A 25,426-nucleotide genomic window follows, 5' to 3' on the forward strand; every position below is an offset into this window, starting at 1 on the left:
ATCTTATTAAAAAGAGATTTTTAGATACATTTTATAAATATTTATACCTAAAACAAATGACATTTTCTACAAAATGATGCCTAAATAAGTAGAGAAATAAAAACATAATGTTTATAAACAAAAATGCACCAAATATTCAAAAAAAGTTTTATTTGTTTTTACAGTGAGCTAATTGTTAGCTCCATTTGTTCATGGGTAAAGCAGAACAATAAATGTTTTGGAACATTTTTATCATTCAAGAGCTTTTTAAAAAGAGTGTTGGAATCTTCTAGATCCTCTATGACTCACAAAGACCTAGAAGTCTGAGGACAGTCGAGGTGCAGAGATGGTATAAGGATGGCGGTGAGGGCTTAGAAAGGCACTGATCTGAAGATGAGATCTTCGTCGAGAGGAGGGGGAGGAGCCTAACCTCTAATACTTTCTGGTTTCTCTTCGACTGGAGTTTGTTCCTGGAGCTCTCAGCCCCTCCTGCTGCTCACCGTGATCCAGGTTTCCTCTTTGGGTGTGGACACCAGCTCAGACCGGACCTCGGGTGCCTGTCCCTTCAGTGGTCGGAGCTTGAGCCGCCTCACCAAGGTGGCGAGCAGAACTGTAGCGACTGTGTAGGCGAACCTGAGGAGATACAGCCCCCGCCGGGTAAACGCCCACTTAACGTTAGGGGTCTGCATCTCCTAAAAGAAAAAAAAAAGGTTTCTCACCTGAGCTCCGGACACGTTTGGCTCCCAGAGAAGCCGAGGAGGCAGAAGCTCTTCCTAGCCGACTCGTCCTGGAATCGGTCGGGATCGAACCTAAAAGAGGACTGAGAGTCAAGCGGCTGCTGCGTGACGCTACGTATACACCGGAGATTCAAGAACGCGCATGGTGTTCACACTGGACAAGAAGGGAGGGGCTTCTTCTTCTACCATTTACAAGCAAATTGGGCACAAACGGTTTTGGTTCCTTGCAATGGGGATGTGGTTTCGCTTTCCCTTTGTTTATCTTTATTTGAAAAACAAACGCAGACATCGTCAGGCTCTTGACCGTGTTCACCAGATAAACCATTTAGAGTCTGGTGAGTTTGACAGAGCAGAGTCCCCGTTTGACCTGGTTTAGCTGGCAAGACACGAATAAAGGTTGGTAGAACCTGGTAGCTACACGTGAACGCCAGACTTTTGAAGCACCACTTTCCATCGGAAGTGACCGCTTGAACACGTGTTACCGAGGCCGGTGTGTACGTAGATGAAAAGGTCAAGCTGAACCTGTAAGGGGTGCTCCAGGTGTCAGCGTCCTGCAGGACCACGCCAAGAGCGTAGATCACCAGCGTCTGCAGGAGAAACGACCATGTTCATGTCTTTCAGTCACAGCATCTGTCAGGACCTGGACCCCACATACCTCTTTGGGGATGACGTGTTGACCCACTTTCCCCTCCACTTCCTGGAGGCGAGCGGCGACGGGCGTCAGCTTGGCGGTCCTCACCGTCTCGTTGAGGACCTGCTGGCAGTATCTACCGAAGACAAAACCATCAAACACAACCGAAGCGGGAATCGAACTCTGACAGATGACCAGCCTCACTTCAGCTGCGGGATCCGGTCTAGGGAAACCGGGTCGGAACCAAACAAGTCCTCCACCTCCTGGCACAGTTTCTCCTGGACATCCTCTGCGGTCGACAAGAAGTGGAGCGCCCAGATGCACACTGTCGGGAGGAGTTCAGGGGTCAGAGGGAGACACGGGCAATGCGGCACCAACTGGTTCAGCGGCGCTTACGGTTGGCTGTGATGACGCATCCAGCCAGCGTGAAGACCATGCAGTCCTCCATGATCTGAAACAGAGCCAGCATTAGGGCCAGACCTTCTCCCAGCACCGCTGCGCGGGTTCGAGACCGGAAACACACACCTGCCGCTCCGTGAGGCCGGACTGAAGCAGAGCGTCCACGAACGCCGTCTGCCTCCGCTGCGCTTTCCTGTCCTTCGCCACCGCCAGCAGCGTGGCCTCCATGTCTGACAGCGCTGAGCAGAGACCCGCAAACGTTAGGCGGAACCGGATGACGTCTGAAGATACACCTGATCAAAAACTGGAGCAGGGAATGCTGGGAAATGAGCAGCATTTTGGACCTCCTCAAAGATTTTACCAAATCTGGGAATTCCGTCACCCAGTTGGGATTGGGATTACAATAATCTGCTCTCGTCCAATCACACGAGTCGTAGCGATCCAGCCAAAATGACCTCTAGGTTCAGGTGTGAAATCTTTGCTAAAGAACCAACAGTTTGAAGTTACGATTCCTGTTTTTGTAGAGAGAGAGGAGGCTTGGTGGTGGAACGAAAAAGTCCAGGAGTGAGAAAAGGTGGTGCAGTTCAGGGTGATGTAGCAAAAGGTGGAGGTGACAAAGACCAGACAAAGGGTGGATGAGGACTGTCAGGTCAATGTGAAATGTGAACACATTTTAAAGTGAATACGACAGCTGATCACAATTTACTGAGGATAAAAATAATAAAGAATGTGGAAAACGTATACTACTATAATTAGCAAATTAATAAAAAAGGAAAACCACTGAGCGGTCCAGTCCGGTCTGCTTTAGAATGGAACACAACCGCTTTCTTGGAGCTTTCTTTGGTCATAATGACCTTCAGCGCATCAACGGGTGTCATCAGTAGCTCCGCCCTAACTGGTCCGTTCCATTTTTCTGTGGACCAACAGGGGCCGGTCCAGCGTAATGGGTCCATTTTACAATGGAAATGCTTAAAAAACCGGACCGGACCGCTCAGTGGAAAACAGGCTCAAGAGCTGATTTACACTGATCCATCTGTGCTGCTTCTCTGTTCATTAATGAATTGTAACGTTTATATCGACTCTGTTCATGTCCACGTCTGATGTCCGCAAGCAGTATTTCCCATCTGTTGACGGGTCAATTCTGCGGCAAAAAGACAGAGAAACAGGAAACGGGTCCGGGTTTCAAAATAAAAGCTGGCTTGCCCACGAGATAACACATTAACCTGATGGACAAAGTTTTGGATGAGCTACTCTTCCAGGAGCCAGGGGGGGACGGACTGGAGACGCAACGGAGACATCGCAAAACTAACTGACGGCCGGAGACGGAGTTTTCAAGCAACGCAACGGAGCCGCAACGCAACGGAGCCACACCGCAGACGGACTGGCATGAGTCAAGGAAGTTCTGCCTCCGTTAGACACGAGATGACAGAGTTCCCTTGCTACATCATGCTCCTCCTTTCACTGTCACACAGTTTTCTTTAGTACAATTATGCATCCTCATTTTATTTTACAGTGCATTGTGTTCTGCATCCTGATTGGCTGCAGACCACTGTCAATCACTCTCTCCAAGGAAAGTTTGTGTGCTGCTGATGAACCAAAAGACGTGAAAACAGGAACCGAGGTCTCTGCTCACCGCTCTCGTAGTGTCGCTTTCTACTGGAGCTCTTCTCCAAGGAGCCGTCCATGTAGCCTTTCCCGATCTCCGACCAGATCTGGCGACAAAAGAAGGGTTTGTTTTATCCGAATAAACGTAAACAAAGGCCAAAGCTGCAACCCTGCCTCTGAGAGCGTTCTCACCGCTTCGTGGTTCTTGCGGAACGAAATGACCTCGGCGTCGTCTTTGAACCGTTCGCCCAGCGCCAGCTGCGTGACGGTCTTCAGGGCCAGGCCCAGCAGGTGAGCGCACAGCGGGATGTGCTGATCCTCCGGGACGGAGCTCCACTTATCCACCAGCTCCTCCGCCACCTGAAAAAACACAGCATCCACTGGGGGGCGCCGCTGGGACTGTCGGTGAGCTGCAGGTTTAGCCTAAAGAAAGATGGACGAACCTTCAGCACCGCAGGGAAGCTGTTCTTCACGGCGTTGTTGATGGCGCTCTCGTACAGCTTCTTCCTCATCACTGACTCGTTGGCCCCACCTCCCGCCCCTGCCTGGTAGCCTAGCAACGACTTCAGCATTGTCTCAAAGGAGTCAGCTGTGGGCAAAAAGAGGAGAATCACCAACTTTTCATTTTAAAGATACAGAAACAAACAAAAGCGGCGCCCCCTACTGGTGTGGTTGGGGTTGATGTGTTGCCGGAGCGGGTCCACCGAGCCCAGGCTGACCACCGGCTGGCGGCCGAACCAGAACGAGGCCACCGGACCGAACTGCTCATGCAGACTGACGAGGAACTCATGGAGGCTGCCTCTGCCCACGATGTCCTGCAGGTTCCCATCCCTGAAGACACAAACAGGAACTAAAATGGAATCATGTAATTTCCTGTTAACCCCTTTAAGACAATAAAAGTCATTTAACTCTTTCACACTTGAAAACGGGTCAGTTTTAAACCAAACACAATTTAGCACTTAACGCTTCTCTAACGCTGTAACACCAGGGGAAATATCTGCACTTACTTCTCATCTGTTGGGAAGAGACCCGGAACTCCTGAGGCTCTCCTTGACGACTGAAAACAGGAAACTCAAAGTTCAAAACATAAGAATTTCAAAATAAAAGCCCGGTTTTTCTTCTCCCCCCCAGTAGGTTAAGTTCACGGATCAATAGAAAAGTCGCTTTGACATTGACTTACTTATATTCTGTGAAAAAAAAATACATTTTTATATATTTTATCCCATTTTATTTTCAATAGTCAAGCCAAACCCAAATTAGCTTAAAGTTTTTACATACATTTAATTATTAAATACGATAAAATATTTGTTTTAAATTTCTAAATTATTTTTTGGCTCATGAGCGACAGCGAAAACTTTAAGCCGCGCGCTCTCTACTTCTACATTAGCTCGACAGTGCATTAGCATGATGCTAACGTAGCGGAGCTAGCTGCGAACTTACCGGGTATAAATACAGAACAGCGCCCACTAAAATGACGACAAACGTGACGGCGAAGATGGCGAAGTCCAGCATGATGGTTCGGCTGTCGGAGCGCCGCTCTACGGACTATAGGTCGTGTATTTCTGCAGGTTTTTATTACCTCGCTCGCGACCGTTTCCACGTCAACAAAATCGATCGGCAGACCAAAGCAATCGATCCGAGATGCGATCGATGTGATGTGGGAATCTGCCTCCTGTTCATCTTTTCTGCATTTCTCAACACCTTTAGAGGTTTAATATTACATTTAAATTATTTGTTGACGGTTCTTTAATCATAAGTTTAATTTTGCTTTTATAATCATTTTTCATTATTTTGTCATATGGTACCGTTTCACAACATTCATTAATAATTTTCTTAGGTAATACCGTTATTATAAAAAAGTCAGTAATAAAAAAAAAAACTATTATTTCTGAGTTGTATGTATTGCTAAATTAATCTCTAAATTTTAAACTGGATTAACCTCTAAATCCCAGCAGCCTCCTTTATGTTCACATAATCCATCAATGATTATAATCTGGATTATTTATGAATAATTCTGCAACAAATTAACAAAAACACAGACAGTTGACACAAATTTTTTCCTCAATTGACTGATTGAACTAAAAACAGATTTTTTGTTCAAAAAACTTTATTTAGAACACAAAAAGTAAAATGAAAAAAAATACAAAAATAATCTATAGATGATAAAAATCGCAGAGCTCAGGCCGTAATCTCTGCGTTCTCTTCGGGTTTCGGTGCCTCCACCTCCATGGCTCTAAGGTAACCTGCAGCAGAAGAGCGCAGACTTCAGATGTGGATTTCAGGTGTGAGCGGCGGTGGGCGGGTTCGCCCCACCTTCGGTGTAGTCGGCTTCAGGCCTGGTGGCGACGCATATCCAGGCGATGCCCACCAGCAGAGCCACCACCAGGTTGACGGTCACCCAGGGGTGCAGGATCTGGTGCTCGGAGCCCGGCGGCCTGCGGAGGAAGCGCGTGTGGCAGATAGGGGAGATACTGGCGAGGTGAGGAGGAGGAGCTGGGCTCACCATAAGGTGGCGTTGTAGGACGGGTAGAGGTTGATCCGGTCGCTGGTCATCTGTTGGCTCAGAGAGAGGACCAGCGCCGAGAAGTACACTGCGGGGAAAAGAGGAGGTCAGACCGAGCGGAGGAGGTGTGGTTGAAGGAGGAGTGAAGCGGATTGACGCGCTCACAGAAGGAGGCGAGGGCGACGGGGTCCAGCGTGATGAACTCCCGCAGCGCCACCGTGCCTTTGGCCAAGTTCACCCTGCAGACACATGTTTGGTTCAAAAGCCAGCGCGGGCTCTGCGCCAGAAGGGGGCGGAGCCAGCGTACCTGTCGAAGGCGGCCACCGTGCTGATGGCCAGCAGCATGTAGAGCAGCGACTGGGACGGGTACGCCAGGCTGTGGTACTGCTCCAGCAGGTTGGCCAGGGCGGTGAGGTGCTGCCCGGCGAGCATGTACACCACCACCACGTTCCACACGGCGTAGCCCGCCAGGAAGCCGTGGCAGTACAAGCCGAAGACTCTGAGGACGGCGAGGAAGCGTGAGGACGAGACGCCGCCGCGGGGCTGAAGAGAGGTGGCCTGCTCACCTGAACCCCCCGTGGACTCGCACCGACACGTCTCTGGTGGTCCACGGCTGCTGCAGGTGCTGGAAGTCCGCCGTGTGGTCCATCTGCTGGCTGCTCTTCCTCAAGTCGGCGCGCTCGGCCGCCTGGAACCGTCCTGAACGCCAACGCACGTGTCAAACTCAAACCGCCACCGGACCGGCTCCCGAATGGTTCCTACTCACGGTTCCTCTCCACGAAAACCTTCGCCACCGCCTGGCTCTGACCCTGCGGCGCCGAGAACAAGGCATGCTGGGGGATCGGGTAGTCTGTAACCACATCGTCTTCCTGTATGTCCAAGTCGTCGGGGAGATCAGCGACTTTCGGCTTCCTTCGAAAAAAAGAAATAAGAGAAGCTGCGTTACATTTAAACCCACCTGATGAATTTAAAGCTTTATTGTTCACCAGTTCACAAACATTTTTGGCGTAAACGAAATTTTTTTTTTACTTCTTCTTTTTGGGCTTTTTGGCCACTTCCTCCCCGTCTGTGGTCTGATCGGCCTCGTCTCCGTTCACCAGATCGGCCTGATCGTCCTCCAGATCTGAAATCCGAGTTTCAACCGGAACTACATCAGCCGCCGCAGAGGGCTCATCCCCTCCAAACCCCCGCCTCACCTATGGTGGGGGTTTTCTTCTTCCTCCTCCTCCTCTGCGGCAGGGCCTCAGTGGCGCCCTCGAGGGTCAGCTGCTCTCCGATCTCCGACGACCGCCGACTGCTGACTCCGCCCATCTCCATCCCCTGATCTGAAAGCAACCAGACACTTCTCAGAAATTAAATATTTCCGATTTTAAAAAAATGAAAGACAAAAGCTAAAAACCGTCATTTTGTACCGTCGGTGTCGTCGACGCCCTCCACATCCTTCCTCGCCCGCTTCTTCTTCCGTTTTGCTGCTGGAATTTCTGCGTAAAAAAACGGAAGTTAACGAACGGAAGAACACAAAAAAAATTGTTCCTTCATTGTTTTTCCTTACCTGTCGTGTCTACACTTTAAGGGTAAAGATCAAAGAAAAATGATGAAAGAAGAAACATCAAAGACTTCAGTTTGACGTTTTTTAACACCAAATTGCGTAACATGTAGGAAAGGTAAGAACCTGGACATGGCGGGAAGCGACCTCTGACCTCGCTGAGGAGATAAAAACAAAGACGCAAAGTCTCTTATGTCCCACGTTTGTCTCAAAATAGACGCAAACAACACGAGACACACAAACACTACAGTTCTAACGGTATTTTGACAGAAATACTTCACTTCAAAAAGGTGGAGAACGTCTTTTTTGGGAGCATTTTCTGGGCGGTTTGGGATTACATTAAAATTTAAAATCATTCACAGCTGATGTGCAGGAAAATGTTTGATCCCAGGAGAACTTTTACACCTTTAGGTTGTTTTATTTTGGAAAACTACTTGGAATAAAGTTACATAAGAATCTAACAGGCGAATTAAAGGCTCTAAAGTCCTTAAGAAACAAATATTTTAAGTTGAATTTTACTTCTTAATCTAAAAAGGAATTAACGTTTTAGAACTATTTAAATAAATAAATCAGTATTTTTTCCCCCCTCTTTGATGTCAAATCAAATCGTCTTACCGTGGTCTTTCTGGTCATTTTACCAGGCGGTTGTGGCGAAGCGAACAACAAACCTGACGGCTAAATCCCAAACTAAATCTGGCAGGATTACACAGGTCAAAGGTCGGAGGAATCACAGCTTCTTTTTGTTTTCTTTCTTTCTTTAAAGGTGAGAAGGTTCAGCAAAGACGGCGTGCATAAAAAATAAGTTTGGTTTATTTGTTAACTTTGGGTTTCTGATTGAACTTTAGTCAAAAATGTTTTTTTATTGTTAATAAAATTGTTTAAAGTTGATAAAAAGCACAAATGTTTTTCCTTCAAAAAAATAATAATAAAAACATAAAAACACAGAGGAAAAATTCAACTTAGCTCCTAAATGTTTCTCAGATCCTCCTTACAGCAACTCTCAAGCAAAATCTGGGATCTTATAGCAATTTAGTTTAATTTTTCTAGAATTATTAAACAAAGATATTTTTAGAGAAAAAACAAACCAAATTTATTAAACTGTGGAAAAAAAATGGAAAATTGTACATTCAACACATTTAAATTAAGTTGTTTATTTTTATTATATAGTTGTAAAATAAAAAATGTATTTCGATCATTTTTGCCTTTTTTATTGTATTCCTCATTTGCATTTTAACTTTATTGTTAAATGTAGAATCGGTGTTTAGAGCGAAACACTGATTCTTAAAGGGCCAGCATCGAATTTCTCACAAATAACTGAAATACTATATTCATTAATAAATATTGCAAATATCTTATTTAAGAATATAGACTTACTTTTGGTGAACTAAATGAAACTATTAATTTTAATTAATTAATTAATTAAATCAGAAAAATGAGTGGAAACTGACCTGCGGGAGCGGCGGCAGCTCTCTGGCCCTCATTTTCTGAAACAAATCACGAAAGTAATTTCATTACGAACAACAACCTATAGCGGTTTCACTTAGCAAACGAAATCCCTAATAAAAATTAACTTTAAGTCAAGAATTGAGTATTATTTCAAACTTATTTTGGATGAAATCAACGTCCGAGTTAGCCAAAATAATCTCACTGCTGCACACACACAAAACCGGTTAACAAACATCACCTTCGAGCCTCCAGCGTCCATTCTACCAACGTAAACCTCAACATGGGCCTGAAATATAATTTAGCTTCATAATTGTCACCGAATATGTCGCTTTTACTACACTTTCAATTGTTATAAGCCATTTCAAAGCTAATTTAACTCCACCGTTAATTTGTTTACACAGATATCCGAGTTGACGTCACCGGAAACCGGTGGGCATCGACATCCGGTTGATTTAAAATAAAAGTCCGTGGTGAAAATGAAAACACAACAAAACGGTAACAATAAATACAACCACACATTTGTGAGAATTAATTCATAAAATGGTTTATTGCAGTAAACAATTACTCCACACATGGTTCATGTGAATGTTTACATTTGTGATGCGTTCAGCTTTTATTTGAAATAAAAAAAAGCTACTTGTTAATTCAGTGTAAAGATGATACATTGCTATAAAGTTTTTGTGTTTAAAAATGAAATTAATTTCACAACAACAAAAAACATTTTCTTCTAATTGAAAGAAAAATTAGATACAAAAGCAGAAATGTGTGACATCATCAGTGACAGTTTCAGGGATTTCATTTTTGTGTGTGCGCGTGCGTGTGCGTGTGTGTGTGTGTGTGTGTGTGTGTGTGTGTGAGACTTTTGGGTATTTAACTAAATAACCAGATCAAAGCTGTAAACAAATGGATCCAAGTATTTACATTATTTATTCTTGCCAAAGTTCCTTAAAAAAAGGTTGTAGTAGTTTTTTGTTGTTGTTGCATTGGCTGGCGTGTTTTGCTGCAGGCCCCTTCCTCACGGTTCGGCGGTGGGCCGGATCCAGCTGGCAGGGACCCATTGGGGCTCGTCCTGCGCCTGCCTGACCGCCGTCAGCAGCTGGACACAGGAATCCTGCAGCTCATCGTTGATCAGGACGTGATCAAAGAACTGCCAGTACTGAGACTCGATCTTACGCGCTGCATCTTCCATCTCCTGGAGATCTTCATCCTGGTGGGTAAAAATTAAGCCTGATTGTGGTTAGAACTCTTGGTATTATGGCTAAAAAACAAACCATCAAATAATAAGTTTGATATGTTGCATTTAGCAACTTTTTATTGGTGTGGAGTGACCAAAAAGATACATTTATGCATTTTATTTATCTAATAATTTGTTATTTTTGTTAACATAAAACCATGAATTTTTTTATTTAAATTTGAAAAGACAGATTTTTTTCTTCAAAAAAGGTTTAAAGATCTGGTTAAATAATTATGCTAATCATATAATCAAAGTTGTTAATTTTTCATCTAACAAGAATATTCAGAGAAACCATAAAAACAAAAAAACTTGTTTAGAAATTTTTATGAGAAATTATGTTAATTATAGAAATTAAATAAAAATTGTGCTGGTCCCAGCATGGATCCCAGAGGTACACCAAAGTTAATAAAAAAAAAAAAAAAGAGCTAATTTGCATTTTCTAATCAAAAAAATAGAATTACTTGAGAGCATTAAAACAATGAACAATCAATCAATAAGTTTTACATTTTACATTTGACAACTTTTATTAGTGCATAGTTACCAAAAGATAAGTTTAGGCATTTAATTCCCGTATTTTATTTGTTATTTTTGTTAGCATAAAAATAATATATCTATTTTTTAAAAGGCAGAAGGCAAAAAAGGTCTGCTTTTTTAATCTTAAAAAAAATCTAATTATAGAGTCAAAACATTGCAAAGAAATTATTATAGAAAATTGTGTTATTTAAAATAAATTTGACCCCAGGACAGATCACCAAAGTTAATCAAAAGAGTTAATTTGCATCGTCTTAAGGATAAATCTGTTTTTCTTTTTTATAGCAATAATTTATCTTGTGATTTTTATTTTATTTTAAAGCAGCTTGGGGAAATACCACTTTCTGATATATTTTTTATAATAAAATAATAATTTCAACACCGTATTCTATAAAATAAATTCAAAGTGATGGGCACCAACAGTCCGTACTTTGAACGGCCGGTTTACGTAGTAATCGGTGGTGATGTACGAATCCCGTCTGGTCTCCCTAAGCCTCTCCAGAGGTGGAGGCTTCACGTAGATGATGTAGGCCTTCAGTTCATGGGTCCTCACCGCCTGAATGGCCTAATATTGAGAGGAGATTCAGTTAAACTTAAAGGAAGCTGTCATTCAGCTTTAGATCCTCAATCTCATCCCTGGACTCACGTTCGGTTCTATGTCCATGACGCAGATCTTCCCGCTGTTCAGAACGTGGCGCGCAGACTCAATGCTGGTGCCGTATAGATTCCCTTTGTACTCCCCGTACTCCAGCAACCTGTTCAGCAGATTCTCCATTACCCACAATATGATTGATCTCTACCACCAGCTTACAGCAGCTTCACCTGTTGTTGTAGACCATGTTGTCAAAAGCCTCTCGAGAGGTGAAGTAGTACTCCCTGCCACTCTCCTCGTACCCTCTGGGTGGCCTCGTGGTGTCTGACGATGGAATGAAGGCAGAGTCATGCAAAAGTCAAAATATTGTCTCTGAAAGCTGATTTACTGTATAATTAATAGAAATAACAAATCATTTTAGAGTTATATTATGCAAAATTAGAATATTTATTCATCTGAAACCTGCTGGTTTGAGGCAAGTTTAAAAAACAAAATCAACTGGAACCACATCAGTTCATCAAATGACCACCAGGTGGCATGTTAACTACTTCAGCACATCTCATTCAAAAGCAGATGCACAAACCTCGTGGCATGCTAGTTTTTCGTCTAATCGGTCATCAAACCAAAAAAACTAGGCAAAGGGGCGGGGCTAACACACCTGTAAATTGTTGGTAAACACCTATCACAGTGGTTCTAGAGCGAACAGTCATCCGTCATCAATCTCAAACCAAATTAAAACCATTTTAAGCAGGTAGAAAATGTTCTCCACCTTGGTTGGTTCCCATTCACTCCAATGTAACCCAGTCCAACTTTTTAACACAGATACATCCTTTTCTATCACTTTTTTCATGCCTCTATGGTTTGATCAAACATCCACGCCCTTTAAATTATGTTAAATGCGTAAAAGGTTCTGCTGACCTCAACGGCTTCAAAAACTAACCTGAAACCAATTTAAGAACTCGTGTGCTGGCTTTCTCCATCTTTCTAAAGCTACGTTAAACAGGTCACGTGACGCGTCTTCAACAATGTGCCAAACGCGGGTTCTTGAAGGCGAATTTAGCCCACGATGTTCACACTGGACAAGCAGGGAAGGGTTTCTTCTTCTACCGTTTACTAGCGCCACCTACAATTGGAAGTGGCTTGGTGGGAAATGTCAAAACGGTGCAAATCTGGCGAATCTCGCTGCAGGCTTTTTCTTACACGGCTCTCTTCCGATGTATGAAAGACTTTGTGTCATTGAATTCCGACGCCTGAAAAGGGTCTTAAAAATGCAAGAGCGCAAGAGTTTTGACCAGGGAAGCACGAAATGCTCATTTATTTCTTCATTGGAAGACGTCGCTGAAACGCATGATGCAGAGACTTTAACCAACAACGACCTTTTGTAGACATTTGTATGGGTAACTTTTTTAGGTCAAGTATGAATTACATAAAAACAAGCCCATACCATCTGCATCCACCTCCGTGTTTACAGCTAATAATGCTTTTTTACAGCTTTATTCAGAGACAGGCTTGTGTTCTCAGCTCATCTTGCTCTGATGAGGGTTTCCTTTAGTTGAGGCTTAAAATAAAATTTATCTTAACATTAATTTTTGACGTTTTTGGGGTATTTTAGGTGTTTTCTTTATAATCCTGATCTTGATGAAGGTTTTAACTTCAATCTACTCTATTATACCCCCAAAAAAACTTTTGTGTAACAAGTTTTCTTTTCTTGGTGTCACTATCCTCATCATTCAAGCTGCTAAAATCAGTAATGCAGTTCTTTTAGTTCTTCCTGAGTCTGTCACGGATAATATTTTGCTGGCGAGTTCCCTCCTTAGACGATTAGCGGCTGCCTTGAAAGTAATCCTCTTGTAAGTAATCTTTCTCGTTGTGGGAATTGTTTGGATTTGGGTCTGTAAGCCTCTCCAGATTGATGTGCAGCAACAGTTTGTCAAATCGTGGCTGATGTTCCGTCCTCTTGTTTGCAACCCCGCGGTTGAAGCCTCCAGGGTTCTTAAACCTGAGGCCCTGGAGACTCATGTGGCTCTTTGACCCAGTTTTTGAACGATAAAGCAAACTGTTGAAGTTATTAAAAAATCTATTATCCCACTACTGCTACATTGGCTCCATTGATATGATCTCATGGGGTCCAGGGTGTCTCCTACTGGGTTGTGGTTGAAGAAAAATCGACCCAAATGGCTTTTTAAAGTCATACAGTATTAATTAAACTGTTGTACGTACGAGGCACCGCCCCCTGGAAGATGTTTGGGTTCATCTCAATCAAGCGCCTCCGCAGTTCGCTCACCCCCACGCCAGACGGACCTTTGGGAAAACACTTTCCATTAAAAATCCACCAAAATCCCAAAGAGAGAGCCGCTCAATCTGATCGTCCGGTCTACCTAGAATGGCGATGAGGCGGTGCACGTCCTCTGGGTGGCGTTGGTAGCGCACCACTTCCTCGTATGGGCTGTTGAGGGCGCTGTAGCAGCTGCTGGGACAGCGGGTGGGGCAGGACGGATGGATGGTGCTGTGAGCGCGGCGCCGACACAGACGCATGCTGCGCCTGAAACCAGCTAACGGTGGAAAGAGGGCCGTAAGCAAACCACAAAAAAAACTCCATCGTTACCTTTGCTCCAAACCTACCCAAGTAAACTCCTTCAATGTTGCTGCTGTAGTCATCCTCCTCTAAAGGACACACAAAGAAAGTACAGAAAAATTTTTGAAAAAAGCTCCGACATAAGAGTTTAGCAAAAACAACAAAACACATTTAAGAACTGAGTTGTGCCTTAAATTGTGAACACAAGAGTGAGCCTCGTTTAGGAATTTATGAAGGCTTTGAAAACCAGCTGTGACAGTGGTGCTGGAAAGTCAACCATAGATTCAGCAGGAGTCCATAGCAACCATTTAAGTTTAGCCATCTCTTGGGCTAATAAATATGTCCACCAATTTTCAGATCTTGATGCAAAAGTACATTTTAACAGTTTCCTTAGGAACCACAGTTTTGGCCATTTGGCCAATTTTTCGACTGATGTCAAACATTGACTCAAAATGGTGCCCTCCAAATGGGCGAAGTTGAGTTTTGACACTAATTTATTTCAGGTTTCGATACAAGAAAGCTTTCTGACGATTTTTGTTTCGGCTACTTTTCTTTTTGATTGACGCAGAGTTGCCATGGTGACAGTATACAATGGTCATTTTCCTTGATTTTTTTATATTTTGAGGTGTTTTTCTCCTTTGTGGCTTTTGTAGATTTTAAAACGGATCAAAAATTGAAGTGTTTGGGTAAAAAAATTAAAATTTTTATCACATCCTTAAGGTTAAAGTGAAGAACATAGCCAGAGCTTTAACTTGCAATTCTAAGGATGTTATTTTGCATCGTCCAAAATGAGGTCATACATCTTTCAATTGAGTTTGCAACGTAGTTTTTCTTCGACATTTCATCAACGTATCATCAATGTATCATCGACGTATCGACATATCATTGATGTATCATCAGCGTAACATTGATGTATCATCGATGTCATTGAGGTATCCTCAACGTATCATTACTGTATCATTGGCGTATCATCAACGTATAATTGACGTATCGACAAAAATCTAGAGTATAGAGTTTCTCACCTTCTCTGAGTTCCTCTGACGATTCCCATCAGACAATAGCGAGAAAAGAAGCAACAGTAACAGTTTTATATGAAGGACGCTCAATGAAGAGCATCTGCGATCAAGCACAGATGAAACCAACACAGACTTACCCACCAGATTCAAAGGCCTCTTCATCTGAAAAAAGAAAAGCACACAAATCAAAAACAGGGAAGCAAAGTGTGCAAAAAAAACTTGTTTAAATCAAAGTATTACCTGCTTCAACACATTTCTCATCAATAGCCATCATGTCCTCTTCTGTGGGGAAAATAAACACAAATCGACATGATCGTCAAAGAAAACAAAAAAAAACCACGGTATAACCGTTTGGCTTTACCTTCGTCAACAGTACTCACTGCAGCAAACGTGTCAAAACAAGGAAAATGGTCAGTTGAGACGTTCAGATGAGTCAGAGGTTTGAAAAAGTGCAGCTATGAACATGTGGGAGACTCACAGGTCTGCATGCAGAAGTGTGGCTGGTACGGCTGAGACCACCAGAACTCCCTCTGCTTCCTGTGGAAACAGCGTTCAAACTCAAATACAGGGCTATAAATTAGCTTTTATTCCAGAAAAACTGGTAAAATATGTTTTAAAAACAATGTTCTATTTGGTTCAGCTCAAAATGGTCGGGCCTGTTGTACACACACGTTTTTGTGCTCACCTAATTAGTTATGGTGTTCCACAGGGATGGGTATTTGGACACCTTTTTTTCCACCCCAAAATCTCACATTATATAAGGGAAATCGTTTAAAACCATGCAATGCGGATGACTCTAAAAATGCCTTTTTGTACGTAACCTGATGATATTCGTGACCTATTGAAGTTTCAAGCCAGAGAAGACAACTTGGACTTTTGAAACCAAGTCTAATTTGTTTGTCTTTACAAGTGCACTGAGAGACCAAACAAAAATTTCCTAGTCTTTTGTTTTTGTGTCATAAAATTTTTTATATTAATGGATATTCGATGACTTCAGGTGGAGATGGAGTCAGTGAACAGTCTGACCGTTTGAGGAGATTGGTGGAAGGAATGAGGCCGGCGCATGCCACGCTGCTGGGCAGTTTCTTGGCTTGCCACCAGAGGGCGTCAGTCTGATCCACGATCTCAAGAACGTCTCCTTTCTTGAAGCTGATGCCGGCGTCTGCGCAGGGGATGTTGGGGTCCTGCTGCGGGCTGTAGTCAGTCATGGCGCGCATATATAGCTGAAACACAGCAGTTGTTGGTTGGATTTTGGTTTAGGAGTAAACAAATAAAGTAAAGAGCAGCACGCACCATGGTTTGGTTGTGGACGGGCCTCTCTGTGATGGGGATGACCTTAAACATGATGGTGCCATGGGACCGAGCTTGCTAATTGGATAAAAACACAATTTTCCTATTAAGAACATAAAAAAGGAATGACTCATTTTAAAATCATTGTAACTTATAAAGATAGGTAACTTTATTTGAGATCTTTTATTTTTGAATGAGCTTTGAATGACTTTTAAAACTTTTCTTATTGTAGGCCTATAACATTTTTTGCCAGTTATTTTGACATTGTTTAACGTTGTTAATCCCTTATTGGATTTCTAAAAATGTAACTTGCCGAAAACAAGATGGCAGCTAATTAGAGAGATAACTTAACATTATCATTATATTTTAGCATTTTAACAATAACCAATTTAGCACTGTTATTTAGCATTACAAATATTTATTTGAGTTTTTCTTTATTTCTTTAGTGTCTTGCCGTGTCATTTAATCTAATCCTTCTAGGTTAGCATTAGCTTCCCTAAAGCATTCAAACATTTTATGCTAGGTTGGCATTTAACTTGCCAACTTCAGCTAAAAGTTTAGCATTATTGCATACAATTATTCAACTAGAGCTTTTTTTCCCTAAGATTTTAGGCTATGTCCGAATTCCCACCCTAACTACTAAAAGACTATATAATGTGGGACTATGTAGTGCTGTGAATTTTTAAAGCAATTCAGACACCAAGCTCACTACTTTTTTTTGTAATGGCGAACATGAGATCATTGATTTCACGAAGTTAAAATCTAATTGATATGAACGTTTTTCGACAATCACTGTCCACTGTCCACTGTCCATTGTCTTCTGAAGATAAAAAAGTTGCTGGTTTATTTAAAAATGTATTTAAATACATTGTTCCGACCCAATGCATTGTGGTCAATATTCACCAATCTACTGAGCATTAATGCACACAGGTTTTCTCCAAAGACTTCTGGGAAATTTCAAGGGCAATTTTGGAATTGTAGATTCGGACAGCACTGAAAAATGGCGAACGCACTACATAGAGAGTAGGGAAAGAATTCGGACACAACCTTAGTGATTTTTCTTTTACTATATTTTTACAATTTAGCCATCTTGTGTAAATTTAGCACTTAGCCAATAGATAGCATGCGTAGCATTTATTTAATTTTCTAAAGCATCGTTCAATGTTAATTCTAGTTTATTAGCAGTATCTTTCCTAAAGCACAAATACATTTTTTGCTGGTTTGGCATTTAACCTGCCAACTTTGCAATGCTAAGATTAGCATTACTTTGTTGTTGATGGCATTTAGCCATAACCCAAGTAGTTAGCATAAATTATTTTTTCCCCTAAAATTTCAGGGATTTTTTTCCTCAATAATTAAACAATTTGTACGTTATCTTTTTATTTCTTAATCTAAAATCATACATTTATCATGAATACCAAAATAAAGTGTCTTCTCAGCTGCTTTAGACATTTTGACACTACTTTAGCATTAACAGTAATAGGGTTCCTTTAGCATTTTTTAGCTTAAATATACGTCTTTGCTTCACCTTTTCTGTTAGGCTGGAGTGTTTTTGTCTTGGTAGCTTTATGTAAACCCATTTTTGTAACACTCAGCATAATTTTTCTTTAATAGATGTCATTTTGGGAATCTTTATATCTAACAGTGAAAGAAAATATGTATGTAATATTTACCACAACTTGAATGACTTGTTCAGGCTCCATCCCGTCAACAGGAAAACCGTTCACTTCTACAATCCGGTCTCCTGCATGAAGCAGACCTGAACACAAACAAATCCAGACCTGATATTCTGCACAATGTTTTTTTTTCTCCAATTTGATAAAACAAAAACATCAAGGGCTAAATTTTTAGAGCAAACCCACTGATTTTACAGATACGTTTGAAAACGTATCATTTAGCCTCCTGGACTTCTGATTTTTTTTAAAGAAACTGGATCTTTCAGAACTATTTAATTAGTGGAAATGTTTTATTTTGATAAAATGAAACCTAAAATACTTTTAAATGACAAAAGGTACTGACTGATCACATTATAAATAGCATAAAAATTTTACTTTGACAAAAAATGGCCTCATGATGTCGGTACAGACCTGTAAATGTAAAAGGTGCTAATATCTTGTGATTAAATTTTGAGCAATATCTTTCAATAAATGATCGTATATAAAGTTGTTAAATTACAACATAGCTGACAGAGGAACCTTTAAAAAGAAGAAACCTTACCACTTCGATCAGCCAGGCCTCCATGGATCACTCGAGCCACGAAAATCTCCCCTGTGATCTCGTTTCTCTTTATCGTCGCTCCCTGTGGAAGGAAATCAGATCTTAGCCGCTGTCCTTTTCTCCATTTTTCTCCAAATCAGTCAGACATTCTTTAATTTACTTAAAAGTGGCTTATGACGATAAATACCAGCTGGACTATCTCAAAGCACAAAAAGATTTCAAAATAAAAGCTCAACCACCTATATTTTCGGGTGAAAGTGATGAAACACAATTTTGGAATCCCCTTTTCTTCTACTTTCTTAAGTAAAAGTTCTTTCAATATTGCACCAAAAATGGCACCACTGAGGTATTTTTGCGACGTTTTACTGCTAACGAGTACTAAAGTTTAAAAGTCGTTGGACCACTTTCAAGGATTAAAGAAATATCTGACATTTTGGGGGGAAAAATGAAACAAAACGATGGACCAAGAGGTTGAAGACCAAAAAGAATAAGTATTTCTGTTCAAGAAATAAGGAAAGGACTGGGAGTCGGGACAGATTCAGAGGAAGGCCATGTGTGATGTTTATGTAGGGGTCAAACATAAACCACCAAACCAAGACATCAAGATGGACGTTCTTGCATGAAAACATTTGAAAGTCACAATGAAAGATGAGGAAAAGCAGATAAAAACGACTTTTTAAATCTACCGCTGCTTTTTGTGCAGGTCGGCGATTTCCCAGCGAACTGGAAGAGATACCCAAAAAACCAGTTTGGATGCTCCTCAAGTCGCACTCTTCCTTCTCTTTTTTCTCCGTTTGTTTGTACCACCTCCTCCCACGGGCCTTTCTCCATCCAAAACCCCATTGGTGAGTCTGCGCGATCCCCGATGGCCGTTGTGCTTTTTCTGCTGCTGAGGAGCGTGCCTTGTCCTTGTCGGCGTGGGACGAGGAGATCCCTGGTAAGATCCTGACAAACATTCTGCAACCTGGGAGGTGGAGGGAGCGTCCAGCGAGTTGCTGCTGGACAGGGAGGAGGTGCAGGAGCATCTGGACAGGTGGGTCTGAGCTGAGTGCTGCTCAGAGTCCGTGGGGTTCAGGGGGCTGAAGTCGGACCGGGAGGTGACCAGAAGGGTCTGCAGACGATCTACCACCTGCGTGAGGAGCACCAGAGCTTGGGAGTTGTCTTGAACTGTTTCAGTGATGCGCTCGGTGGCAGCGGTCATCTTCTCCCCGAGGAGCTTGATGTCTTTAGTGCTGCTCTCCATGGAGCTGGCGGCCAGTTGGACGGTGGTCCTCAGCTCGTCCAGGCTCTCCTGCTTGGCGAGCTCGACGGAGGAGTCGTCCAGGAGACGGTGAGGGTGCATGGGGCTAGGTGGAGCAGTGTGGACACGGGGGCTCTGAAGCCTTCTGGGAAGACCTGGGTGGAGGCACTCCTCAACATTTGGGTGGTGTAGAATGCCAGAACATGGTGGACTTGCTTTCCACCTCTGGGAGGCGGGATAAGGGACGTTGGTAGAGGATCCTGCTCCATCAAACCCTTTCACAATGTCGTCTCCGATGAGAAAGGAGAAATGGTTAATCCTTGAGAAATCAAGACTGGATGGTGGATGGATTATGGATGGATGACGGATGACCAAAACAAGGGTCACATCTTTTCTTACCGATCCAAAAAGAGCGGTACACTGACGGCGCAGAGCGGTTCAGCCTTTCCTCCCAAAACAAGTCTGTGCAACAAACCCTACACCGAAAGTCTGGCTTGTGTCCAGGTCGGGGGCACGGCAGCTGGGGAAGCCTTCTAGCAGGGTGGATCGCCCCTCTGGAGCTACTCCAACACTTGGGAGATGAGACTCTGCGGTCACAAAGCTGCGGGACAATGGAAGTACCGGAAGTCTGTTTGTGTTTGGCCTTGAATTCGCAGCACTGATTTAGAAAAAAATAACAAATGACAAATCATTCAAACGCAATGCATTGTGGTCTACATTAGGTAATCTGATTTTCTACAGAGACTTCTGGGGAGAAGATTCAGACACGCTGAAAAAATGGCGAACACCCTATACAGTGCACTAATGCCTTTTTTCCACTGAATGGTCTGGTCTGGTACGTACGGTTCAGTCAGGTATTTTGTGTGTTGCCATTATCTAATGGATCCATTAAACCGTACCATTTTTGGGCCCCCATTGGTTGTAGGTCCATTGAAAAATGGAACTGACTGGTTTGGGCGGACTTACTATTGAAGCACAAAGTACCAAAAGCTAAGCAGAAAAATGTACCTGCTGGATGACCTCCGTTGTTGTTGTTGACTTAACCCGTGACGGTCCAACTTTGAGTGGAAACGCTCACCTGAATTTGGACCAAGTGGAACCAATTTTGGACCAAGAAACTAAACCCTACTTGCAGCCGAGCCTCATAGTCGAGATTTAGCCATAAAGAGGATCCAAATTGGAAGCTATAAAAACAGTTTTTTATAACACGTTTATATTATAGTATAAATTGATATCAATCATGATTAGCACTTGTTATATTAGGAAAAGCTAAATAATTTAAATTAAAAAATAAAACATTTCAAAATTTATTTTCCAAAATAAAAGTTTCATATCTTTGAGCAGAGCCCTAAAAGATTCAAATCTAATAAATGAGGTTCCGTGCATTGTTGAAATATGAACAATCTTTATGAATCAACCTACGAAAAAGAAAACGCTGGGATGGACTAGGAGTTGTGAAACGTCATTGTTGGATAACGCCTAAAGAGCTCACCAAAGGCTGTTTGTTCTTCACCAGACAGACGATTCGCGCGGCCTCCTCGTCCTCCGGCAGGTCCTCTGGCATGGGGGGCAGTACCGGCTCATAGTCCTTCTGGGCCACCGTATCGTGGGCAGAAAGTAGAGCCTGGAAAGGTCAGACTGATTTGTTAGCGCTTTGAGCTAAAATGGACTTCGGGGAAAAAGTCAGGAATCCACAAAGAGTCTAGAACCGTCTCCTTAAAAGGGATGAAACCGAACAGCTAAAAGGTTCACAAACTTTGACAAATGTATCAAACCAATTAAAGAACTGTCTTAAAAACTTCCTAGCTGTATTTGCTTGAAAGGCAAAGGGAAAAAACAAAAGCACCTACGATATAAATTGTATTTTTCTATTTGGTTTATTTTAATTTTACAATGTAAACTAAAAACATGAAAATTGCTACATGTGTTCATATAAAGAAAACGCTATGGTTGCTATGGTTGTGTATTGGGACTATAGAAAAAAAGAGCAGCACCTCTTAATGCTGTCACCGTGACGACAGCCAAATTTAAAAGACCTTGGTGCACAAAAACTTCACTACACTCATAAAAATACTTCTGTTTGTATTCTATTGCATTTGGGCAATGCAATGAGTTGTTAATAAAGAGTTGTTTGATTGACCTTTGACCTTTAATGCCCAGCCATCTTTGAGTCAAACTGTAGTGTCACATAAAAATCTGTTATTTCTCTTTAACTTTTTCAAAACTTAGACCTATCCCCAGCCAAACACATCAATTTTCATTTTTATGTCCTTCTATTAAAAATAAGGCGGTGGGAGGCGTATATGATGGTTGCTATGGAAACCGAACATTTTGCTTTAAGGTATAGACATAAAAATTGCCACACATGTTAGTCAGCCCAAGACATGAACATTTTTCTATGGTTGCTATGGAAACATCATTAATACAGGGCAACAATTTTCAATCAAAGGATGACTTGAAAGTTTTAACATTGGGCCCATAACAGACAAAACTCAGAGTTTCAGAATTTATGCTAACTCTGACGTTGAAAGTTATTTTAATAAAAACACAAACTCCTAAAGAAAATATGCTAGAAAAAAAAGGCTTTTGAGAAAAACTGCTTTCCCACTTAGGTGTCTCCAATAAGCTCAATTGTCCTCATGTTTTCTGTTTTTGTTCATGAAAAGCCGTCTTGGTGTGATGCAACACAAAGTGCAACATAAAGTGAAATTGCAGAAGCGGTTCTCACCTGCAGGTGTGGTTGTCGGAGGAGGTGGTAGAGCTCTTTAGCCTCTTCAGAGCAGCATGGCAAAGACTTAATGTCTATCAGCAACTGTGCACAAAAGCCCCCAAAAAAAACCAACACAATCAGGACACCAGGAAAGAGAACAAACAAGTGACATTTTACGTTTAGAGAGCAAACCTGAAGTGAAAGTCCAGACGCATAATCCAGATAAGGCTCAGGAGAATCTCTCAGACGTTTATGGAGACACTCGTATACCTGACAAAAAAGTAAAAAGTAAAACCTTTATTTGTAAGTATTATAAATATAGTTAAGGTCATTTAGATGTTTAAAATAATTTGAAAAATTGCACACACAAAAAAAATACAAAAAATACATTTTAAAAACCAGAGATTCCAGTGTTGTAGGACGCTGTAAAACTTTGACTTGTTGGAAAGTCTCATTTATTGAGTGGCTCAGTGACATCACCAACCCACTAGGCGGAGTCAAGTGTCAAACCCCGCCTTTAGATTGACTACTGAATTTCTGAATGTGACTCCCCAAAGCCTCAACATTTGGGCAAAAATAATTCTGTTGACTTAAATACTTTTATTTTGAAAAAATTAGAAGTTAACTGATATGATCAGAAATGGAGGTTTTAAAACCATTATCAACTTTTATTTTGTCCTTTTCAAACCTTGAGGAGCGACTGCAGCCAGGGAGCATTGAGCAGACCATGGAGGATCTCGGCGCCGTCGATGTCTTGACTGACCGAGCGCCTCACTTCCTGGATCACGTCTGCCAGGACGTGCCGCAGGCCTGGAGCCCGGACACACAGCGTCATGATCACAGCTCAGGGGAAGCTTTAAACTCGTCTGCAGACCCATCCAAACACCCCGCTTACCTTGCTCTCCAAGCTCAAAGTGAGGAATTGACCCCTGAGCTTCAACCGCCTGCCTCATGGTCGCCTGACCTTTAACCCTTAACTTCCCACTGAGTGCTGAGCAGCAAACCTGCAGATGAATTAACTCATGTTACAAACTGCAAGAAACTTGATTTGATTTAAACTATTAAAAAACAGCATCAGGTACAGAAAACTTTCCCTCACAACTAAACCAAACACGTATGATTTTGGTTCTTTATCACTAACAGATTTTTTTGTTTATGAAGTATTTGCTTACAATTGATGAAGCTTCAGTCTGCTCATCATATATCGCAATAAAATAACTTACAATTTAACGTAACGTAATCAGCTAGCATGAATATTTCATAATGTTCTAGTGATCAAATGATGTGCGATAAAAAAGGTACAGCCGATGGTTGAGCATTCCCAAATTTAAGGCAGAAACATACAGATCTGTCGCCAAAGTCAATATTTTAAAAGTTCGGATTTAGCGCCACCTGGAGTCACCACCAGGAAATACCCAGACTGCTACATTCTACTGCTTAAAAATCCCAAACACGATGGGTTCGTTGCTCTGCAGAGGCGCGACTCAAGTCCTCATGACCTGCGAGTCCCTTTCAGTGAAACCAAACGTTGCATGCTTTCAGAAGATAAAGCAGCGAAGAGCCGCGGCTTCAGGAGATTTTCGCTGCCATCTGCAATTCTGCAGTTAATCAAAGTTGCACTTTTTGCCCGGTTCCTGCAGCAGAATGGAGGAGGTCAGAGGTTACTGGCACACGTTGTGCCGACCCGCAAAGGCAGCAAGATGGGCATAAACTGTAATCTCCTGCTGACAAAGAAACTTAAAAAAAGAATTAAAACGGTCTTTTTTTGTTGATTTTTGAGCAATAAATCAAGATTATTTAACCAGATTTGACCTTCTGGAGTTAAACAGGAAAATCTTCAAAAGAAAGAGCAACTTCAAATGACACAGAGCTGAAAATGCTGCAAAGTAAAAAGATCTGATTGATATGCAATAATCCGGCAAATATTTCAAGCACTAGAAGAAGATAATCCCTGAAGTCTTCCTCTGACCTTCGTCCCTCAAGTCTTACCTGTTCACCTGCAGGCTTTCGGGGCCCTCACCACCTTCCACAGGTGTCGGCTCGGGAGCAGAAGCAGGGAAAATATTCCCCTGACAGCGCCCACGGTTGCACTACGCTTTCATCCAGCCGTAATCTCTCGCAATCCCACTTAATCCCGGGCAAGTGAGCTGCCTGCCTCTGGCCACCGGAAGCCGGTTCCTCCCTCACCGGCTGGCTGTTTGCCCCAGACCTGCCAAATCTCCTTAACTCAGCTGTGGGTGGAGGCGGCAGGAAACACAGGTGCTGCTTGTGACGATTAGAGCTGAACTCCAGCAGAAGAAAAAGCACAAATCTGGACTCGCCTGACGCCACAGGAGGACGGAAATGAACTTTAGCCACAGTTGTAGCCGCAGAAAATCCCAGATTTACCCTGAAATTCCTGAAAATCTCACATTTTATTCAGTTTTTTTGACACGTTACATCAATTGTTTACACATTTGAAGTAAAACATGGAGAAATGCAGAACTGCAGATAATATTTAGAATTAAGCTAATTTTCTTTATTAAACAACAAAAAGTATCTTATTTACTAATCTTTAGCTTCCGTAGAAAATTAAATCAACTAAATGTTTTCCCGAGCTAAAGAAGTATTTGACTATTTTCTTCTAAAAAAAAAAAATTAACAAAAAAAAAAATTTAGATTAAATTGACAATTCTGGGGTGAAAAGTTTGGTGCAACGAGAGATTTTTTTTTTAAACTGACATCCACAAAAAGGTAGATAAATGTTCCCATTTCCATAGCAACCGGTACTTGTGCTTGCCACGCCCACATTGTTAAAATAATTATTTTTAATTGTTAAAAAATTGTTAGGATGAATTTGTCTAGCTTTGTATATTTTACATAGTTTTTTTATTGAGAAACCTTTGAAAAGTCCAAAAATAATTGAAATTATTTAGCGTTTGTTACAAAATTTATTTTCTAAAACAAAGCAAATTAGAAAAACCTGTTATTTCTATCCTGCAATTTAGCTAGCCATCATGGTGATATCATGTAAGGCGGCAGAGTCATCAACTTTGACACTTGTTTTTTAAGAAAACATGAAATTGGACAAAATATCAAATGTTTTATGGGGGAATTTTTTTTTCAATCATTGAGTGGGTTCATTTTTTAAATTTGGGGCGTTTTAACTGTTATCATACAAGTACTTCTTCCACTT

General features: G+C 41.9%; 3 protein-coding genes across 4 annotated transcripts; all 3 read right to left on the reverse strand.

Moving 5' to 3' along the window:
- Window positions 1-133: 133 nt before the first annotated feature.
- On the reverse strand, window positions 134-4,991 carry LOC101165867 (cytochrome P450 20A1). The gene is made up of 13 exons (XM_004066358.4): window positions 4,792-4,991; window positions 4,359-4,408; window positions 4,016-4,182; window positions 3,795-3,940; window positions 3,544-3,711; window positions 3,380-3,458; window positions 1,873-1,985; window positions 1,744-1,798; window positions 1,552-1,672; window positions 1,372-1,483; window positions 1,239-1,303; window positions 699-788; window positions 134-612 (listed from the first exon to the last, which is right to left on the reverse strand). Exons 1-13 carry the CDS (start codon window positions 4,861-4,863, stop codon window positions 459-461), a joined length of 1,392 nt encoding a protein of 463 aa, XP_004066406.1. The 5' UTR covers window positions 4,864-4,991; the 3' UTR covers window positions 134-458.
- Window positions 4,992-5,440: 449 nt separating this feature from the next.
- Window positions 5,441-9,274, reverse strand: LOC101166111 (transmembrane protein 237B). 2 transcript variants are annotated; one of them, XM_004066359.3, is made up of 14 exons: window positions 9,085-9,274; window positions 8,849-8,884; window positions 7,527-7,558; window positions 7,407-7,420; window positions 7,267-7,335; window positions 7,051-7,179; window positions 6,884-6,977; window positions 6,621-6,766; window positions 6,421-6,553; window positions 6,162-6,353; window positions 6,020-6,093; window positions 5,855-5,942; window positions 5,665-5,786; window positions 5,441-5,594 (listed from the first exon to the last, which is right to left on the reverse strand). In XM_004066359.3, exons 1-14 carry the CDS (start codon window positions 9,103-9,105, stop codon window positions 5,530-5,532), a joined length of 1,215 nt encoding a protein of 404 aa, XP_004066407.1. In that variant the 5' UTR covers window positions 9,106-9,274; the 3' UTR covers window positions 5,441-5,529. The 2 variants fall into 2 exon arrangements, with proteins under 2 accessions (XP_004066407.1, XP_020563214.1); XM_020707555.2 differs by lacking the exons at window positions 8,849-8,884; window positions 9,085-9,274 and adding an exon at window positions 8,016-8,261.
- A 538-nt stretch (window positions 9,275-9,812) lies between these two features.
- mpp4 (membrane palmitoylated protein 4) lies at window positions 9,813-24,346 on the reverse strand. The gene is made up of 22 exons (XM_023961520.1): window positions 24,241-24,346; window positions 23,147-23,255; window positions 22,940-23,061; window positions 22,444-22,521; window positions 22,270-22,353; window positions 21,034-21,165; window positions 18,302-18,383; window positions 17,758-17,843; window positions 16,088-16,162; window positions 15,821-16,017; window positions 15,273-15,331; window positions 15,156-15,173; window positions 15,035-15,076; window positions 14,936-14,956; window positions 14,801-14,815; window positions 13,826-13,867; window positions 13,582-13,755; window positions 13,424-13,504; window positions 11,434-11,527; window positions 11,258-11,366; window positions 11,042-11,176; window positions 9,813-10,053 (listed from the first exon to the last, which is right to left on the reverse strand). The coding sequence occupies exons 2-22, from the start codon at window positions 23,202-23,204 to the stop codon at window positions 9,862-9,864; spliced, it is 1,896 nt and encodes a 631-aa protein (XP_023817288.1). The 5' UTR covers window positions 23,205-23,255; window positions 24,241-24,346; the 3' UTR covers window positions 9,813-9,861.
- Between the last annotated feature and the right edge of the window lie 1,080 nt (window positions 24,347-25,426).

The sequence above is a fragment of the Oryzias latipes genome, chromosome 2 (genome assembly GCF_002234675.1).
Source record: "Oryzias latipes chromosome 2, ASM223467v1".
Classification (NCBI taxonomy): Eukaryota; Metazoa; Chordata; class Actinopteri; order Beloniformes; family Adrianichthyidae; genus Oryzias; species Oryzias latipes.